Source organism: Staurois parvus, unplaced genomic scaffold (genome assembly GCF_062004578.1).
Source record: "Staurois parvus isolate SC_StPar_1 unplaced genomic scaffold, SC_StPar_1.0 ptg000318l, whole genome shotgun sequence".
Taxonomy (NCBI): domain Eukaryota; kingdom Metazoa; phylum Chordata; class Amphibia; order Anura; family Ranidae; genus Staurois; species Staurois parvus.
This window is the reverse complement of record NW_028318114.1, coordinates 4,750,645-4,771,402: the sequence shown is the minus strand read 5'-3', so window position 1 is coordinate 4,771,402 and position 20,758 is coordinate 4,750,645. Positions and strand designations below refer to the sequence as shown.

Genomic DNA, 20,758 nt, shown 5'->3' with positions numbered 1-20,758 from the left:
ATGATTTTCTGCTTTACAAATCAGCACACATTTATACTGGAGAAAAAAAAATTCAAATGCAATCTAGTGATTCACTTTGTCAAACCAACTTGTTCATAACTGCTCTACACCCTCGTTTCCATTTTCATGCTGGATCCTCTCAAGCATTTTAAAAAGCTCAACAGAATTTAAATCTTGTACATGGTATAAGCAGGACAGGCTCAGTTGGTATTGGCAGCGGTAAGCCATGCATGAGACAGGGACACCCAGAGACAGTTTAAGCAGGTTTGTCCTGCACCTTTATTCAACAAGGCAGTAAACAAACATAATTTCAAGACAGAAAGGTTTTGTTCAGAAAGTATAGAGTATAAAACAAACATAACATCTGCTTCAAACTACTGAATAAATGGGTCAGTTCCTGGTCCCCCAAAACAATCAGGCAGAACTTGTACCATTTTTAGTGTTCTTTCAGTAAGCAGCCTTTTCACCCTGCAGCAGACTCCCACAACAGAGAGACTGAGTGCAACGAGGACATGAGCATCATTCAGTCCACATATATAAAGGTCTGTGTGCAGCTAAGAATGGAGGCTTTATACTGCCCAAAGCTCTACCAAACCTTCAGGATTCAGGACCCAGAACAGAATGTATTAAGATCCTGAGTGAACCAATATTGGGGAATTACTAAAAAGTGGTGCACACACAGAATCTTCATAGTAACCACAGCTTCCAGGTTTTATTGTCAAAGCTTAATTGAACAAGATGAAGTTAGAAGCTGATTGTCTACTATGCACAGCTGCACCAGATTCTATATGCACCAGTTTTAGTAAATCTCCTTTAGTATATTTTCTCCATCAGTCATAAACCCTAAGGTCATTCACTATGCATAGGTGAGAAACTTAGGTTACACATATACAATGTCCATAACCCTGCAGGCCAGTGCCTCACAATGGGTAGTCAAAATGTGCTTTTTAATTGCATTTATAAATCATTTTGAAAGGGTCTCTAGTACAGTAGTTACATTTTTATTGGATCCTACAAAAAAAGTTTTTACTTTTCATAGATTTTGCTTACTGCTACATTGGCTGACATTTTCTAGGCATAGCTATCAATGAGAATGCACTGCAAATATATATTGCACTCCTTATTCCAAATTAAATATTTGGTTTAAATTGAACACTACCACTTGTAATAATATAAATCACAAAAGAGCAACAGGCATGCTGGAGCACAAAGGAACATGATCAGGAGAACAGAATGAGGTGTTGTCTCTCGTGAACATCCATTATTGTATTCCACTGTATTTATGAAGAATCACTGAGAGTGACTGGTGGATAGATTAAATTTGTTTTCATTGCCATTTTACATTTTCTGTCAGGCACAACTTAAGTCGGCGATAGACGGTTCAAATCTTGGCCAATTCAGATTTGAACCCCGCATGGGCAGGCTAAATGTACCCAAGCTGATTGATCCATCAACTTTGGTACAGTCAGTCTGTTGGATTTTACATGCGATTATTGCCAGTGGCTATTATAGCCGTTAGCAATAATCACTGTGTTCTTCGGGTTTAGAGAGATTCCCCCATTACTGACTATGCTGATGGAGGAATTGAGCAATTTTCTTTCCTGCAACACGTGACTGCAGGAAAGAAAATTGCTCTGTCTATGGCCAGCTTTAGTACTGTATATGTCAGGCTTTATCATTCAGTTTTCGAGGATAAAAATAAATTGTAGGGAATGTAATTCTAAAAAATGCAGTTACTTTAAGTGGAGAAATAAATATTCCATTTAAGGAAAATATGAAATACAAATGCATTGCTCAAATGTAACCCTGGTGAAAATTGAGAACCCCCTGAAGTATACTTCTTCACAGAAATAGATTCTTTATGGTGCCAATAGCATTATGTGTCACACATTGTAATTCTAATTATGTTACCATAATGCCTGTTTTACCCAGCAGTTATCAGAGAAAGAAGGGATCAATGTATAACTAAGAAAATAGGTGCTACAAAAATATCTTTTTTTTTTCATCTAAGTGTAGCTTTGAGAAGATATTCTTGTGACACTTTTTGAAGTATTCAGGTTTTGACATTTAGCTCCTCTCTAGTGAAGGTAAAATGTAAAGAGAATAAAGAAGACTTGATGCTACAGTGCTCTCACAATCATTGAACTGAATGAAAAGTTAATGTATCAGACATTGTTTGCAGTATATTTTATATTTTTATGTTTTGTTTGCAGGGTTCAAGTAGAATTTTATGTGAATGAAAACACCTTTAAAGAAAGATTGAAGCTTTTCTTCATTAAAAACCAAAGATCAAGTAAGTACTTTTAAAATGTTTGTAAGTAAATATAGGACATCCAATGGGGCTGATTTAATAAAGGCAGACTGTGCACTTTGCAAATGCAGTTGTACTCTGCAAGTGCAGTTGCTCTGGAGGTTAGTAAATGAGGGGAAGCTTCAGTTTGCAAAGAATAGCCAATCACACACAAGAAAAAAAAAAAGAAAACCTGCATTTTTGCGTGCACATGATTGGATGATGGAAGTCAGCAGAGCTCTCCTCATTTACTAAGTTCTGGAGCAACTGCATTTGAGAAGTGCACAGTCTTTTTGCCTTTAGCACACCTGTCAGGGCAGGAGCCGAGGAACGGACAGGCAGGCCTAACAATGTAACGCACTGGCTGACGACAACCACCACCCACAGACCGAAGTCCCTCAGGGCGCAGAGTCTAAGTCCCAGGCTGCCCTTCACCAGGGCCCCTGATGGTGGGGATGGACTTGACGCAGCCAGGAATCAGGTCGCGGCCCCCGAGACACCTCAGCTGCGGTAATGGCCGCCGCCAATGGCGTGTAGCTGGTGGAAGAGACAAAAGAGTAGTCAGACAGGCCGGGGTCAACAACAACAGGACAAAACAGTACAGGACAGCAGACGAGAATTACAGGTCACGAGCCGGGTTCAGCAACAGAGGGTCAGATCAAAGGAGAATACAAAGAATAGTCAAGTCACAAGCCGAATCAGAATACCAGGAGAGTCACGAGAGTCAGAACAGAGTAATAGTAACACAAAGACACAAGACACAAGTGCAAAGAGCATGTGCGGGCCACAGGCTTATATGTCATCAGCCACGCCCCTCTGGGGGGTGGACCTCAGAGACCTGAAGGCATAAAAAGGATTCCCACCATGCACAGCAGAATCCAAGATGGACGCCAGCACATGGAGTAACATAACCTCAGGGAAAAGGTAGGACCTTGACAGTACCTCCTCCTCAAGGGCCCCTCCCCCTCCGTGGCTCAACAAAAGGTTTCTGAGGAAAGCGGGTATGAAAAGCGCGGAGGAGGGCAGGAGCATGGACATCCGTGGAAGGAACCCAGGAACGCTCCTCAGGACCATAACCGCGCCAATGAACCAGGAACTGTAATCAACCGCGCACCAATCGAGAGTCCAGGCTCACTTCATACTCCTCATGACCGTCAACCCGGACAGGACGGGGCCGAGGCAGAGAGGTAGTGAAGCGATTGCAGATCAGAGGTTTCAACAGGGAAACATGACAGATATTGGAGATCCGCATCCCAGACGGAAGGGCAAGGGCATAGGCCACCGGATTCACTTTGCGGAGAATGCGGAAAGGACCGACAAAACGGGGAGCTAGTTTGGGTGTGGGCACCCGAAGATTGAGGTTGCGAGTAGACAACCACACCCGATCGCCGACCTGGTATGAAGGAGCGGGCAACCGTCTGCGATCAGCCTGGAACTTCTGGCGCTGAGCTGAGTCCCTCAAGGCCCTCTGGATCTGCCCCCATAAAGAACGCAGGGCAGCAAGATGGTTCTCCACAGCCGGAATGTCCTGTGGTGAGAACCTCTCAGGTAATACCGCGGGTTGGAACCCATAGTTGGCCATGAAGGGCGACATCCCGCAGGAGGAGTTGACCGCTGAGTTCCTGGCAAACTCTGCCCAAGGCAGGAGATCGGCCCAATCGTCCTGATGGTCTGAAATATAACACCGAAGGAATTGTTCTAAGGCCTGATTGGAACGCTCCGCAGCCCCATTGGACTGCGGCTGGTAGGCTGAGGAAAAGGAGAGACTAATACCCAACTGGGAGCAGAAGGCGCGCCAGAATCTGGACACAAACTGACTCCCGCGGTCCGAGACAATCACCTTAGGCAACCCATGCAGGCGAAAAATCTCCCTGGAAAAGACCGTGGCCAGTTCTTGCGCTGTTGGTAATTTCCTGAGTGGAATGCAATGGCACATCTTGGAAAACCGATCGACGATCATGAGGATGACCGTATGACCCCGAGACACCGGGAGATCTACAATAAAGTCCATACCTAGGTGTGACCAAGGACGCTCCCCATTGGGAATGGGTTGCAGAAGACCCAAAGGGAGATGCCGTGGAGACTTATTCTGGGCACAGATCGAACATGCCACTTCATAAGAGGCAATGTCGGCACGGAGAGTTGGCCACCAGAATAAGTGAGAGACGACCCAACACAGCTGGTTCTTCCCCGGATGCCCGGCAGTTTTGGCGTTATGGTAGGTACGTAGCAGGCGGGTGCGCAATCCCTCGGGTACAAAACATCTACCCTCCGGCTTCCCAGGGGGAGCATCAGATTGAGCCGCCAAAATCTGCTCCCCAAGAGGAGAGGTCAGACTGGTGCGAATGGCAGCCAGGATCTGATCTGGAGGAATAACTGAGATTGGCTTAGAGTCTTCCCTGGACAACTCAGAGTATTGCCGTGATAACGCATCAGCCCTGACATTCTTGGAACCAGGCAAATATGAAACCACATAGTTGAAGCGTGACAAGAACAGAGCCCATCTGGCCTGGCGGGGTGTCAATCTTTTGACCTCCGAAAGATAAGTCAGGTTCTTATGATCGGTAAGAATGAGGACCGGAACCGCGGAGCCCTCGAGCAGGTGCCTCCATTCCTTGAGAGCCAGAATGATTGCCAACAACTCCCTATCTCCAATCTGGTAGTTGCACTCTGCAGAGGAAAGCTTCCTGGAGTAGAACCCACAGGGAAGTAGGGGTCCATCGGGCGACCGACGTTGAGACAGGAGAGCGCCTACTCCCGTCTCGGATGCATCAACCTCAAGGACGAAGGGCAATCCAGGATTGGGATGAGACAGTATCAGAGCCGACGCGAAGGCGGATTTCAGAGCCTCGAACGCTACGATGGCCTCGGGTGGCCACTCGTGAGGATTACTGCCCTTCTTGGTTAGGTCTGAGAGAGGCTTTGCCAGCGTGGAGAAGTTCCGGATGAACTTCCGATAGTAGTTGGCAAAACCCAAAAAGCGCTGAATGGGCCGAAGACCATTGGGATGAGGCCACTGCAGAACCGCCGAAACCTTTTGAGGGTCCATGGAGAATCCCTCCGCAGAAATGATGTAGCCTAAAAAGGCAACTTGGGATCGATGGAATTCGCACTTCTCAAGTTTACAAAAAAGTTTGTTCTCACGTAATCGTTGCAGCACCTGCTTGACATCCTGGATATGGGACTCCATGGAGGCAGAGTAAACCAGGATGTCATCCAAGTAAACTACCACGCACTGCTGCAACAAGTCGCGAAGGACATCATTTATGAATTCCTGAAAAACTGCGGGCGCGTTACACAACCCGAAGGGCATCACCAGGTATTCGTAGTGACCGGTTCTGGTGTTAAACGCGGTCTTCCATTCATCCCCCTGTTTGATCCGTACGAGGTTGTACGCCGCCCTAAGGTCAAGTTTGGTAAATACTGTTGCTCCCTTAAGGCGGTCGAACAACTCAGTAATCAAGGGAATCGGGTAGGCATTCTTAGTGGTGATTCGATTAAGACCCCTATAATCGATGCAAGGCCTCAATTCACCACCCTTCTTCTTAACAAAGAAAAAGCCCGCTCCTGCTGGGGAAGTAGACTTACGAATGTGCCCCCGGGAAAGCGCATCCGCAACGTACTCCTCCATGGCCTTATTCTCCGCAACCGAGAGAGGATACACCCTGCCACGCGGAGGAGTGGCACCGGGTTGCAAGGATATGGCGCAGTCGTAAGGACGATGAGCAGGTAAGGCACCAGCGCGTACCTTATCAAACACGTCCTGGTACTCCCCATATTCAGAGGGCAACGCAGAGTCCGAGGAGGCACACAACACCTTAACCGGCCCACGGATGCACCCGGCCCCACACTGTGGAGACCACGAGAGAATCTCGGCTGTTTGCCAATTGAAGGTTGGATTGTGCATCCGGAGCCAGGGATACCCCAAAACCACCGAATAGTGCGGAGAAGAAATCACCTGGAAACAGGCCAACTCCCTGTGAACAGCCCCAATAACTACTTCCACTGGCACAGTCTCATGGGTAACCTGTGGTGGTTGCAGGGGCCTGCCATCTATCGCCTCGAGAACCAATGGGGTAACTCGAGCCTGCAGGGGAATGGAGTGCTGGGCAGCAAACGAGCTGTCCATAAACAACCCGCCGCCCCCAGAATCTACCAACGCCTGGGCCGTCACCGAGCCCTCCGCCCAAGAGAGGACAACGGTGATCAGTGGCTTATCTCTGCGGAACGCCGGGGATGAGGAGACTCCACCCAAGATCTGTCCCCGACAGGATCTCAGGTGCGAGCGTTTCCTGGACGGACCGGACAGGACTGCCGAAAGTGCCCACCAAGACCACAGTACAGGCAGCGACCCTCCCGACGCCGAGCGGCCCGCTCTCCCTCGGAAAGGCGAGCAAACCCCAGCTGCATGGGCTCACCACCAGACAATCTATCCCCAGGAGGCGTGGGAGGAGAGGGAGGAACGGGTGGGACAGAAAACGCAGGTGCCAGTCGATTGGAAGGCCTCCACAGGCGTTCCTTGAGTGAAGGCCTCTCCCTGAGCCTGGTGTCAATCAGGATCAGGAAAGAGATGAGCTCCTCCAACACCACAGGCAGTTGCTTAGCTGCAATCTCGTCCTTCAGTGTGTCAGAAAGACCATGGGAAAACGCAGCCACCAGAGCCTCATTGTTCCAACCGACCTCTGCCGCCAGGGTACGAAACTCTATGGCGTACTCGGCCACGGTCCATGAACCTGATGCATGGTCATGAGCAGCTTGGCCGCCGAGGCGGAACGAGCCGGTACGTCGAATACCCTACGGAAGGCATCGACAAAATTGGAAAAATCTTGAATCACCGGGTCGTTCCTCTCCCATAAGGGATTTGCCCAGGCCAAGGCCTTTTCTGAGAGTAGTGAAATTAGAAACCCAACCTTTGACCTCTCAGACGGGAAGGCGTGGGGTATTAATTCAAAATAAATATCCACCTGGTTGAGGAACCCACGACACTGACTCGGCTCACCCCCAAAGCGCTGTGGAAGAGGGGCAGAGCCAGTCATACCTCTGGGTGCCGCTGATGCAGCCGCCGAGGTGGTGGACGCAATAGGCGGAGAAGCAGCGGGAGAGACCACCGGAGTGACTACCGGCCTAATAGCACCAGGAGCAAGGTGTGCAGTGCGTGCAAGCAGAGTTTGCAATGCCTGAGCGAACTGATCCAACAGGTGATCCTGTTGATCGAGTCTGGCAACTAGCGTTGGGAGCGAAGGCGTGCCTGCACCGTCAGGGTTCATGGCACTTGTGTAATGTCAGGGCAGGAGCCGAGGAACGGACAGGCAGGCCTAACAATGTAACGCACTGGCTGACGACAACCACCACCCACAGACCGAAGTCCCTCAGGTCGCGGAGTCTAAGTCCCAGGCTGCCTTTCACCAGGGCCCCTGATGGTGGGGATGGACTTGACGCAGCCAGGAACCAGGTCGCGGCCCCCGAGACACCTCAGTTGCGGTAATGGCCGCCGCCAATGGCGTGTAGCTGGTGGAAGAGACAAAAGAGTAGTCAGACAGGCCGGGGTCAACAACAACAGGACAAAACAGTACAGGACAGCAGACGAGAATCACAGGTCACGAGCCGGGTTCAGCAACAGAGGGTCAGATCAAAGGAGAATACAAAGAATAGTCAAGTCACAAGCCGAATCAGAATACCAGGAGAGTCACGAGAGTCAGAACAGAGTAATAGTAACACAAAGACACAAGACACAAGTGCAAAGAGCATGTGCGGGCCACAGACTTATATGTCATTAGCCACGCCCCTCTGGGGGGTGGACCTCAGAGACCTGAAGGCATAAAAAGGATTCCCACCATGCACAGCAGAATCCAAGATGGACGCCAGCACATGGAGTAACATAACCTCAGGGAAAAGGTAGGACCTTGACAACACCAACCCCAAAATCTCTTTAAGGACACCTGCTATGAGAAAAAATATATAGGCTGACCTCCTTCTGCCTTTTGGAGGCAGATATATCAAGATAAGTATCAATTATTCAATTCAAATTATTCTCTTTTATGACAAGTTTGTTTGATAGAATGAGGACAGAAAGACACATATGGTACATGGGAATGGCTCAATTTGTCAAAGGGTTTGCAGTTTTGTATAACCAGTGCTGTGATTCAGGCACCCCTGCTAGGGAGCGCAACCAGGTCTTGCACTACTTGTGCTCTCCCTGCTGTGAAGCCTTACCCTTTTCGAGGGGCTTTCAGCAATCTTATGTCTCATGCTGGTCCACCCATCTGACATCTCAGTACTAGTGACACATGCAGCTGCACCAATTGGCATCCTGTTTTCCAGGCAATGTGACCATACCTCAGACTCCTCCTCCCAGTCCCCATTGGTCACAGGCTCTTGCATTTGGATAGTATGCTTGCAATTTAGTTCCTTAATATCTTAGTTACCAGACAATGCCCTTTGCTTTCTTCTCCCTTGAGTCTGAATAGTTCTTTTTTACCATACATTTTTATTTGAAAAATGATAAAAGATGCGAAGAAGTAAGGCACAATAATCATAGCTTCCAACATTGTATCAATAACAAAAGGAGCAGCATAGTAATTCAGCCATAGCCTAATTGGTCCTTTATTTCCAGACTCAGGATTTTAGCCTTACTGACACTGCACTCAACATTTGTTATAGGATTTTTCATGTGCTTATCTAGCTGCCATTTGCCTCTATTTGATTTTCCATATATCACCACTTTGCCTGTTTTATGGCCACATTTCTGATGCTGTCTGAACCAACCAACTCTTTCCCTGTATACTGACCACATCTCTGCTGCTGCCTGAACTGACCCTTTGCCTGGTTATTGCCTGGTTACAGTCTGCATGCAACGTGGACTAACTTTGTGATTGCTTTTCATTCTGATCAGTTACCACAACATTGTGATTAAGTCCTGGGAGAAACCAAGTACCAGAAGGGCCTGCTTGCTTTAAGGGAAAGGGGGCTACTATTGATGAAGCCAGCTATATTCTCTGGCCACGTGCACAGAAGTGAGGACCTAACCCAGCCTTCAATTGAATAATAAAGTAACAGAAGCACACTGCTGGGGTCATCAATCTGCTCTCTCAGTATAGTGCAGTGTAAATGACTGGTCCTTAGTATTTAGGTAAAAGCAGAACTCCAGCTATTCCCCACCCCCTGCCACCCACCTTAGCCCATTTTTATTGTATAAAAACTCTATATATTCATTTTACTTACACTCTTCTAGCTGGTCTGGTGATATCACAGCAGCTAATTTGTCTTCCTCTGCAGCAACAGGGCACATGCATCATGCTTGGACTTGTAATATACAGTAAGCACTGTTCAGTCTTGGAGCACTGTGAGCCCAACCTGTGTGATGACATGCCCCCCTTCCCAGGGATAATGAGCATGATGACATGAGTGTCCCGGATTGTAAGCTCTAATGAGCAGGGCCCTCTGTTTCCTCTTGTACCAAATTGTATTGTCACTGTAATGTCTACCTTCATTTTGTTAAGCACTGTGCAAACTGTTGGTGCTCTATAAATTCTGTACAATAATAATATAATATTAATTCTAAAGTTCTTCTCTTAATAGCAGATAAATGAATATGTCAGACTGAATGAATGTTTACAGCTATAACAGTATATTCTGAAAAGGTTTTCAAACCTATAAAATCGCTTAAACCGTTAGTCTAAACTTTAGAATTTATTCACACTAATTATGTTAAGAATAGGGTTGAGGTCAGGTTTGGGTCTACCATGTGTTTAAGGCAAACCTAGACTGTTCAAGGTTCTCAGTTCCAGCAAACAAATGTAGTAATTCATGTTCCTAAATTCATTGTAACAACAATGCACTGCAAGGGCCTCTGAACTTGAGTCTGTTAGCTTAGAATAGCCAATAAAGGGGGAGGTCACAGAGCAGCCATAATGTCAGTGTATCGGAAGCTGATAGATAAAGATAACTAACTGCATAAGGAAAGATTAGAATCAGTTGGGAAACTATACTTTAATTCTGATTGCTAACTCTTAGGACAATTAACCCTTTACTGCGTGTTTTGTTATTTTTGTTGGCTTATTTGTTTTAATTATTTCATGGTGGATTAACCACTTGCCCTCCAGAGGAATTACCCCCCTTCCTGACCAGGCCATTTTTTACGATACGGCGCTGTGTTAATTTAACTTACAATTGCACGGTCAAGCAACATTGCACCCAAATGAAATTTATGTCCTTCATTCCCACAAATGGAGCTTTCTTTTGGTGGTATTTGACTGCCTGTACATTTTTTATTTTTTGCAATATAAACAAAAAAAGACAAACAATTTTGAGAAAAAAACTATATTTTTGACTTTTTGCTATTAAACTTGTCCAGTAAAAAAATTACAAAAATCTAATTTTATCATAAATTTAAGCCAAAATGTATTCTGCTAAATGTCTTTGCTAAGAAAAACTCCCAATAAGTGTAAATTAATTGGTTTACGTGAAAGTTATAATGTATACAAATGGTGATATATACTGTATACTGGAATTTTATTTGTATACTAGTAATGGCAGTGATCAGAAACTTATAGAGGGACTGCTGGACTACAGCGGGCATTCTGGCACTAACTGACACTGACTAACTGCCACTGACATCCCCAGTGACACTAATACAGTGATCAGTGCTAATAAAAAAGCAGTGGCACTGTACTGCTGACACTGGGCAGGAAGGGGTTAACATCTGGGGTGGGTTAATCACTGGGTGCTGGCAAGAAATCACCAGCTGGGACCCACTGATCGACAGATAAAGCCACCAATTCCCCTACCCGGAAACACAAAATCATATATATATATATATATATATATATATATATATATATATACTTGATTTTGAGCAGCCCTGCTGCCCTGTAGCAGTACTTCTGCTATAGGGCGGTTGGGAAGCTGTTAAAGGTTTGTGATTGATTTTTCAAAACAAAGTGAGCGCTCTCCAATGTAGCAGCTGATAATACACTCAAGTAACCTGATGAAACCTCCAAAGTATAATACATATGATAAAGTGCAGCGCTACACTTTATCATATATATTGTGATTGATTTTTGCTGCTGTCCTGTTTATAGCACCCTTTTTTTGTTTTTGCTGCAAGATATCCTTTAAATTTTGTTTCTAGGGGCAGTATCTAGGGGTTTATGTTGTTGGTACATTTTTTATTTCATAGTAATAGAACATTTATTTTAGGCCAAACTGCTTTTTTATTGCTACTATTAAATGTTGATAGGACTTTTAGGTTAGGGTATTTTATTTTTTATTGCACAAATTCCCAAAATTGGCCTTTTGCTTAAGGGGTTGTAATTTCAGAGATTCTTGATTTTTATGTTATGTTGTTAGGGCCTTTTTAATATTTGATGCTCAAAGTGCAGCATTCACTTGCTCCTGACAATCTGTTCTTAGAGCTACCTTTTGTTTGTTTGAAAGAAAAATGGAACTAAGTATAAGCACATTGTGAACCTAAACCACCTCAAATTGTATAACTCCTGTTCAATGCACCCCCTATCTCCACAGTTAATTATTTTTCCATTACAATTCTTTATACAATTCCATTACAATTTCCATTACAATTCTTTATAATAACATGCTTAAAGTATCTGAATCTGTCTATGAAGTGACACATCTGTATGACGTATACAACCTACTGCATCAAAACTTATGGGGACATTTTTGGGTGTGTTTTATATTTTAAAAAAGGGACTTGTTAAAATGTGTGTGGCTTTATTTACTGTTTACATTTTTTTTAATGAGTGGTGGTACAATATACCCCTTGTTCCTATTTGTGCTGTTTGCATTTTAGGCCTGAAGATTAGCTAAAACCCTCAAGCATTATATATTTTCTGAAAGTCAATTTTTACACAATATTTCACAGTAATACTTTACACAATATTTGTGCACAGGTTTATCAAATGCAAAATTTCTGTGAAATTTCACTAAAATTAATTTTAGGGCACAACAATTGATATTACCCTTTTCTAGGTAGAATATAAATTTTGAGGTTGTGCCAAGTGAATAGATACCCAACATGTCAAGCTTTAAATTTGCACGCACCCACAAAATGATGAACTTTGGTATCCTTTATTTTCCATACAAAACACTTTAAACGCCTCTACAGGTCATCTGTTTAGGGTTAACTATAAATAATGGGCCTAAAATTATTGCTTTAACTCTGGCTTGCACAGTGATATGTAACATTTGTATCATAAATTATGTTTTTGTACATACTGTAGGTGCATCCAATGGGTGTGTTTAGACCACTGATGTCTCATCTGCCTTTAATTTAAGCTAATTATGCAGAGATGGCACTCCATTAGTTTCTTCCCTGGCAGCAAGGGCCAGAGAAAGGGACACCAGAAGCCATAAGCGATTTTAGATGAGTTGCTTCTGGGTTCATTCTAGTGATGGGAGATCAGCAAATAAATGTTTACTGGTCTCCCTCCCCCTCACCCAGTGACACCTGCCATGTGAGTCCCAGGCCTACAGGTTTGGCAGTTGAGCCTGGGAAGCATGGAGGGAGAATCATAGTTAGTGGGCACACTCCACAGGGTCACAGAAAGCGATCCAGTTGCTGTACCACCACCAGATAATTTTAATTAGAAAGCCAACATTCAGTTTGTGTGGTGTCAAAATTTACATTCCAATAGACCCCTAACCACAGACCCCCACAATCAATTGACCAGGGTTGGGGGCAATAGGGGATCATGGGGTCCCTGTGTCCTTGCCCAAACTCAAAAAAACCTATGAAAAAGGTACCAGGGGCATCTCATGGGGCCCCCTACTGACCATGGGCCCTCAGGCAGTGCCCGAGTTTCCAAATGGTCAGTCCGCCCCTGCCATGGACCTATTGTCAGACCCTACACTGGTGTAGTGGGTCCTGGGTTCCTCCTGGTGCACGACAATGCCCGGCCTCATGTGGCGAGATTATGCAGGCAATTCCAGGAGGATGAAGGAATTGATACCATTGAATGGACCCCAAGCTCGTCTGACCTAAATCCATTAGAGCACCTCTGGTATATCATGTTTTGGTCCATATGACGCTGCCAGGTTGCACCTCAAACTGTCCAGGAGCTCAGTGATGCCCTGGTAAGGATCTGGGAGGAAATACCCCAGTACACCGTCCGTCGTCTCATTAAGAACATGCTCTTATGTTGTCAGGCATGCATACAAACACATGAGGGCCATTCAAACTACTGAGTACCATTTTGAGTTGCTGCAATGAAATTGCATCAAAATGGGCTAGCCCGCTGCATCATTTTTTCACTTTGATTTTCAGGGTGTCTTTGAATTCAGTCCTCTGTACATGCATTCTAAGAGCATAAAAGGAGCATAAATTACACATCTAATTTCCTGACTACCTATCACAGTTTTGAAGGCCCTGCAGCACCATAATGATGGAAACACCCACAGAATGACCCCATTTTGGAAAGCAGACATCCCAAGGTATATTCTATCAGGCATAATGAGTCTTTTGAACACGTTATTTTTTTCCAAATGTTTTTAGAAAATGTGGAAAGAAAAATGAAAGCTTTTTTTTTTGCACACAAAGTTGTCAATTTATAAGATATTTCTAACTCATAGGATGTACATACCAAGAATTATGCCCAAAAAATGCATTTTGCTACTCCTTCTGAGTATGGCGATACCACATGTGTGAGACTTTTCCGCAGCTTGGCCACATACAGAGACCCAACATCCAAGTAGCACCTTCATGCATTGTAGGAGCATAAAAGGGACATACCGTATATACTCGAGTATAAGCCGAGTTTTTCAGCACATTTTTTGTGCTGAAAAACAACCCCCTCGGCTTATAGTCGAGTCAACGTCTGCAGATGACATGCCGTCCCTGTCATCTGGACACACCCCCGGGATCAATCCTTGCCGGTGATTGGCCGCCGGAACTGTAGCTCAGGAGAGGCACACAGGCGCCTAATCACCGGTGAGGAGGTGGAGCTTGGAGAGGAGGAGCTGAGTGGCACCGTGAAGATCGAGTGAGTGAAGAGGAGGAGAGCGGCTGGAGAAGGAAGACATCTGCCCGGTAAGTGTGTACCATGGGAGAGGGAGGGAGCGAGCGAGCCCAGGCTGGAGCAGGGGTCACCAACGATGGGGCACTATTCCTCCCCCCACTGACACCAATGATGGGGCACTATTCCTCCCCCCACTGACACCAACGATGGGGCACTATTCCTCCCACACTGACACCAATGATGGGGCACTATTCCTCCCCCCACTGACACCAACGATGGGGCAGTATTCCCCCCCCCCACTAACACCAACGATGGGGCTCTATTCCTCCCACACTGACACCAATGATGGGGCACTATTCCTCCCCCCACTGACACCAACGATGGGGCACTATTCCTCCCCCCACTGACACCAACGATGGGGCACTATTCCTCCCCCCACTGACACCAACGATGGGGCACTATTCCTCCCACCCTGACACCAATGATGGGGCACTATTCCTCCCCCCACTGACACCAACGATGGGGCACTATTCCTCCCCCCACTGACACCAACGATGGGGCACTATTCCTCCCACACTGACACCAATGATGGGGCACTATTCCTCCCCCCACTGACACCAACGATGGGGCACTATTCCTCCCCCCTCGGCTTATACTCGAGTCAATAGTTTTTCCCAGTTTTTTGTGGTAAAATTAGGTACCTCGGCTTATATTCGGGTCGGCTTATACTCGAGTATATACGGTAAATTACACATCTAATTTCGTGACTACCTATCACAGTTTTGAAGGCCCTAGGCACCAGGACAGTGGAAAAACAAACAAAATTACCACATTTTGGAAAGCAAACACTCCAAAATATATTCTTTGAGGCATAATGAGTCTTTTGAGCATGTCATTTTTTTCCACAAGTATTTGGAAAGTTTTTTTTGACAAAGTTGTCAATTTATAGGATATTTCTTCTATACTCGAAAATACATTTTGCGACTCCTTCTGAACATGACAATACCACATGTGAGACTTTTTCACAGCCTAGCTGAAGAAAGGATAAGCAAAAGATTGCCTGTGGTTTTAGGAGAGCATTGGACCAGGAAGCAGGCAACAGCAACAGGATTCACCCAGGCAGCAGGCAGGAATATGGTGGATAAACAAGCCAGGGTCAGAACAGGCAGCAGGCTGAGATCCAGGCAGAAGGCAGAAACATGGTCCATAAAAAGTCCTGGGTCAGTACAGGCAGCAGGCAGAGATATGGTCAGCACAGCCAAAGTATTGGTTCAGGCACCAGGCAGGAACATGGTCCATAAAATGTTCTAGGTCAGTACAGGCAGCAAGCAGAGATATGATTAGCACAGCCAAAGTATTGGTGCAGGCAGCAGGCAGGAACATGGTCCAAAAACGTCTTGGGTCAGTACAGGTAGCAAAAGAAGATATGATCAGCACAGCCAAAGTATTGGTCCAGGTAACAGGCAAGAACATGGTCCATAAAAAGTCCTGGGTCAATGCAGGCAGAGATATGATCATCAGAAAGTATTGGTCCAGGCAGCAGGCAGGAACATCAGGCTTACGGCCTTGGTCAGGTAGGACTGGGGCACAGGGGTAGAGGCTTCGTCCCACCCAATCTCTTCAAAGCCTCCGGACAAACAGACCCAGTTCCAGGAATGACAAAACCCGGAGAAAACCAAAAACTGTTTTTTCTCTATTCCGAAGCCCTTCACATATGTGAGACCCATGTGTTATCTGGAATCCCACTACTGCACTAGCAGGGCAAAAGATCAATCCAAGCAGCAGGCAAAAAACACTGGTGTCTCTCCTAACTCCCCCTCTGTGGCATACCTTACTTTTTTTGGGCATCTTCTATCTGTTTCTGATGGTGGAATACTCTCAGGGAAATGGAGTTCATGAAGTCTGCTGACACAATCGGAGCGAATGGTTTGTGGTGGAGATCCTTGCTGATAGATTAGGGCAGTGATGACATCTTCTATAAATTTGAGGAAGGTGGTAGGTCTTTCCATTGATTTTTGATAGGTGATGCATGCATTAAAAACGGCCATGTGGAAAAAGTATTTTTTGTACCAGTAGAGGGACTTCCTTGTTGATATATATGGCTGCAGCATCTGATCGTTTAAATCCACCCCAACATGAATTGATTATAAATGTGGATACAAGCTGGCTTTTGGATGGGACCTTGTCTTCTATGACTTTCCACCATGGTGTCATTATGGATAGTGGACAGGGCATAAACATCTCTCCTATCCCTCCACTTCACGACCAACACTTCCTCATTCCTCAGACTTGCAGATTCCGCTCTTTGTAGAATTGTGTTCACTAAATTTTGTGGGAAGCCCTTCCTGTTTGTTCCGGTAGTACTTCAGGCCATCGTTTTCTCAAGGTACAGGTGGTGGAAAAGGGGCAGGCTTGTGTAATAATTGTCTAGGTAGATGTGATACCCCTTTTGGAAAAGTGGAAAGGTCAGGTCCCAGACAATTTTTCCACTTGTGCCAATGTAGGTTAGGCATCCAGGGGGCTGGAGCTGGGAGTCTTTGCCTTTATACACGTGAAAGGCATGCACATATCTCGTGGCACTTTCACAGAGCTTGTTGAGCTTCAGTTCATACCTGGCCCTTTTACTGGGAATATATTGCTTGAGATTCATCCACACAGATATTTTGGTCAGGGACATAAATTTCAAAACATATTGTAGAAAAAAAATTAATTAGCGGGCAAATTTTATACTTTGTCATAGCCTGGCTGATCTCGGGAAGGGCACTGGGAATTATCACTGAAATGCAAGAAGCGCACTATCATGTCATAATGTGACCTGGATATTACAGTTGAAAAGATGGGAATGTGATGGGTCAGGTGGGTGGACCAATATGAATGTAATTAATTTTTTTTGTAAGCCCCATATTGATCGTAAGGCCCCAAAACAATTTCAACTCCTCCACTGTTAGCCGTCTCCACTCAAATGGATGGGCATAGCATGAATTGGAGTTATCTGTGATATATTGTTGGGCAAATAGGTTAATCTGATCTACAATTAATTGAAGGAAATTATCAGGAAAAAATAAATTAAAAAAATCAATTGGGGAAATATTTTCTGTGTTGGGCTGCACACCTGGTTGTGCGGTAAAAGGGTGGATGGTAGCTGATCCTGAGCTGGAAAGCAGTCTCAGAGGGTTTGCCAGAGTGTCTGGGAGGTATGTTTGGGCCCTGACTCTTGGGGTCTGGAGTGATATTCCAGTGCTGGTACTGGGCCTATCATCCTGGGGTCTAGCTCCATTGGCGTTTGCTGACTGACCATTTGGGTGTAATGGCATTGGTACATTCACGTTGCTCGTGGTTGCCTGGTCTTCAGAGCATCTTACTCTTTTTGGAGGGACTGCTTACTCTTCCGATTCAGTCACCGATCCTCTGCTTTCTATTGGCTCATAATCCAAATCAATATCGGTTGGTGAGAGCTCCCCGCTGCTGTCATCCGTCATGCTGAGGATTTGGAAAGCATCCTCACTAGTGTAATATTTTTTTACATCTTGGATGTATGTCAGGCAACTATGATGGGTACACTGCTGATGGGCGGCAGTGATGGTGGCTTTGTTATGGGTACTCTGATTAGGCTGCACTGATGACAGGTACACTGACAGGCTGCACAGGTGTATGCGCTGACAGGTGAACTGATAGGCTTCCCTTATGGATGTGCTGACAGGTACAATGATGGGCTGCTGACAGGTACACTGATGGGCTCTGCTGACAGCTATGCTGATGGGCTCTGCTGACAGACTGCATGACAGGTACACCGATGGGCTGTGCTGACAGGTACATGATGGGTTAAATGACAGGTACACTGATGGGCTGTGCTGACAGGTACGTAATGGATTGTATGACAGGTACACTGATGGCCTTAGCTGACAGGTACATGATGGTACACTGACTGACTGGCGACAGGTACGCTGATCGACTGGCGACAGGTACCAGGAATGCTGATGGGCTGGCGGCAGGTACACTGATGGGCTTGCAAAAGGTACACTGATGGGCTGGCGAAAGGTAGGTTGGTGGGCTGGCAACAGGTAGGTTGATGGGCTGGTGACAGGTAGGTTGATGGGCTGGAAACAGGTAGGTTGATGGGCAGCTGTGACAGGTACACTGATGGGCAGCTGTGACAGGCAATCATGGCAATGTGAAGGCAATCGGTAGTGTGGTGCACAGTACTGATAGCTGTAACTCACTGTTCTCCTCCTCACACAGGATCCGTGTGTGAGGAGGAGAAGCGGTAACAGCAAGTTACCACTGTTTGTTTATACTTGTGATAGGATACAGCCAATCACAGGGTAAACAGCCAATTTCATTGGCTGTTTACCTGCATCAGGGATGCGCGCCGCCGGGGGCGAACTCTGGGGTCGTAACCAGGAGGACGCCATATGGCGTCCTCCCAGAGGGACGAGCTGTTTGGCCGACCGCCTTTGTACAATAGGCTGGGCGGGAACCGGTTAAGAACATAGGTAAGCCTTGTCAAAACATAAAACCCACTAATAGGAAGAACTAGAAGCATCAGACCTGGTGCTTATTCCGGTTTATTTCTATCACTATTAATATATTTTAAATTGCAGACACTGCAGATGCTGTGTGTGTGAATTGTTAAATGAATTACTAAGAGAAGATGTAATGCCAAACAAATATAGAATTGAAAAAAGTATTGCAACCAGTATTAACCATATTTAACTGCTTCTCATCTGCCCATTGCTTATATACGGTGGATGGGAAGCAGCACCAATGTGGGCTAATCTACATGTATGTCAGCCTGCATCAGAGGATCCTGCGCGAGTCACAGAGCGGTCACCCAGGAGCCTGGTGATCAGTGCAGCTGTGTCCAGCTGGTCACATGGTATTGTACCATGTGATTGCTGTGTCCAATCACAGTAATCACATAGTAAACAATGCCATGTGAAAGTAAAGATCGGTTCTCTCTGCTCTCACTTTGAGATCAGAGAGATGTGATGCTGCAGCCTGTGAGTGTACAGCAGCCTGTCAGGATGCTTGTACACTCACAGACTGCAGTACCAGTCAGTCCCAGTCTCCCTGATCACTGCCCCAATGGCCCTGATCACTGCGCCAGTGTAATCATAATAAAAAATGCAGCCAGCCCTTTCACCTGTCACAGTGCTCACAAAAACACCGCCATACAACATACCAATGTCCTGATCACCGCCATGCTAGCATTCTGATCACTGCCATACCCCATACCAGTGCCATGATCACCGCCATATGCCATACCAGTGTCCTGATCACTGCCATACACCATACCAGTGCCCTGATCACCACCATAGGCCATGCCAGCACCCTGATCACCACTATACACCATGCCAGCATCCTGATCACCGTCATACCTCATACCAGCATTCTGATCACCCCATATGCCATACCAGCGTCCTGATCACCGCCATACCCCATACCAGCATCCTGATCACTGCTATACCTCATACCAGCATTCTGATCACTCCATATGTCATACCAGTGTCCAGATCATTGTCATACACCGTACCAATGTCATGATCACTGCCATACCCCATACCAGTGTCCTGATCAATGCTATACCTCATACCAGCGTCCTTATCACTGCCATACCAGTGTCTTGATCACCTCATACCAATGATCTGATAACCACCATAACTCATTTCAACGTCCTGAACACTGCTATACATCATACCTTTGTTCGGACATTTAGGGTCTCAACTGATATACTGTATATTCCATAGTTGGTAGACTCTATACCTTTCACACAGACTAAATAATATACACTTTTTTTAGTTATTTTTACCAAAAAAATGTAGCAGAATACACTTTGGCCTGAATTTATGAAGAAAAATTATTCATTTGCAAAATTTATAACAAACACTAATCCTAAAAAGGTTTTTTTTTTTCAAAATGTTTGGTATTTTTTCATTTATAAAACCCAGTGGTGATCAAATACCACCAAAAGAAAGTTCAATTTGTGTGAAAAAAATGATAAAAATGTAATTTGGGTATAGTGTTGCATAACTATCATTCAAAGTGTGACAGTGCTGAAAGATGAAAATTGGGGGTGAAAGTGTTCGGACTTGAAGTGGCTAAAATTATTAAATGCTAAAAGAGCAATATTTTGATCCAGAAAATTGGTTTGACTGATTTTTGGTGTGTGCATGTGCGTGTGTGTTTGTACTTGTGGCGGGTGGGATGGAAGTTAGTATAGTATAGTTAGCATAATTATAAGAGTTGTGATAATTGCAAAAAAACAAAACACCCTCCCTGGGATTTTATAGGCAGAAAAGACAAAATATCTATGGGTTATTAAGTGTCTTAATCTTTATTACAAGTTTTTTTTAATAAAATATACCAAAGGTCAATAAAATCATATGACCAATGCATGTGGAGAAAGATTTTTGCCAACAAGATATAATACATGTACCCAGGGGCGGACTGACAACTCATGGGGCCCCTGTGTCCTTGCCCAAACTCAAAAAAGCCT

The 20,758-nt window shown here is 45.4% G+C and overlaps 1 protein-coding gene across 2 annotated transcripts in view; it reads left to right on the top strand.

Annotated features, from left to right (window-relative positions):
- Nucleotides 1-20,758, top strand: part of LOC149457498 (potassium channel subfamily T member 2) — a 1,188,731-nt gene that overhangs the window by 330,594 nt on the left and 837,379 nt on the right. For both annotated transcript variants that reach the window (XM_089683639.1, XM_089683638.1), the window contains exon 2: nt 2,214-2,293. In XM_089683639.1, coding sequence (XP_089539765.1) covers nt 2,214-2,293 — 80 coding nt within the window. The remainder of the gene's footprint in view (nt 1-2,213; nt 2,294-20,758) is intronic.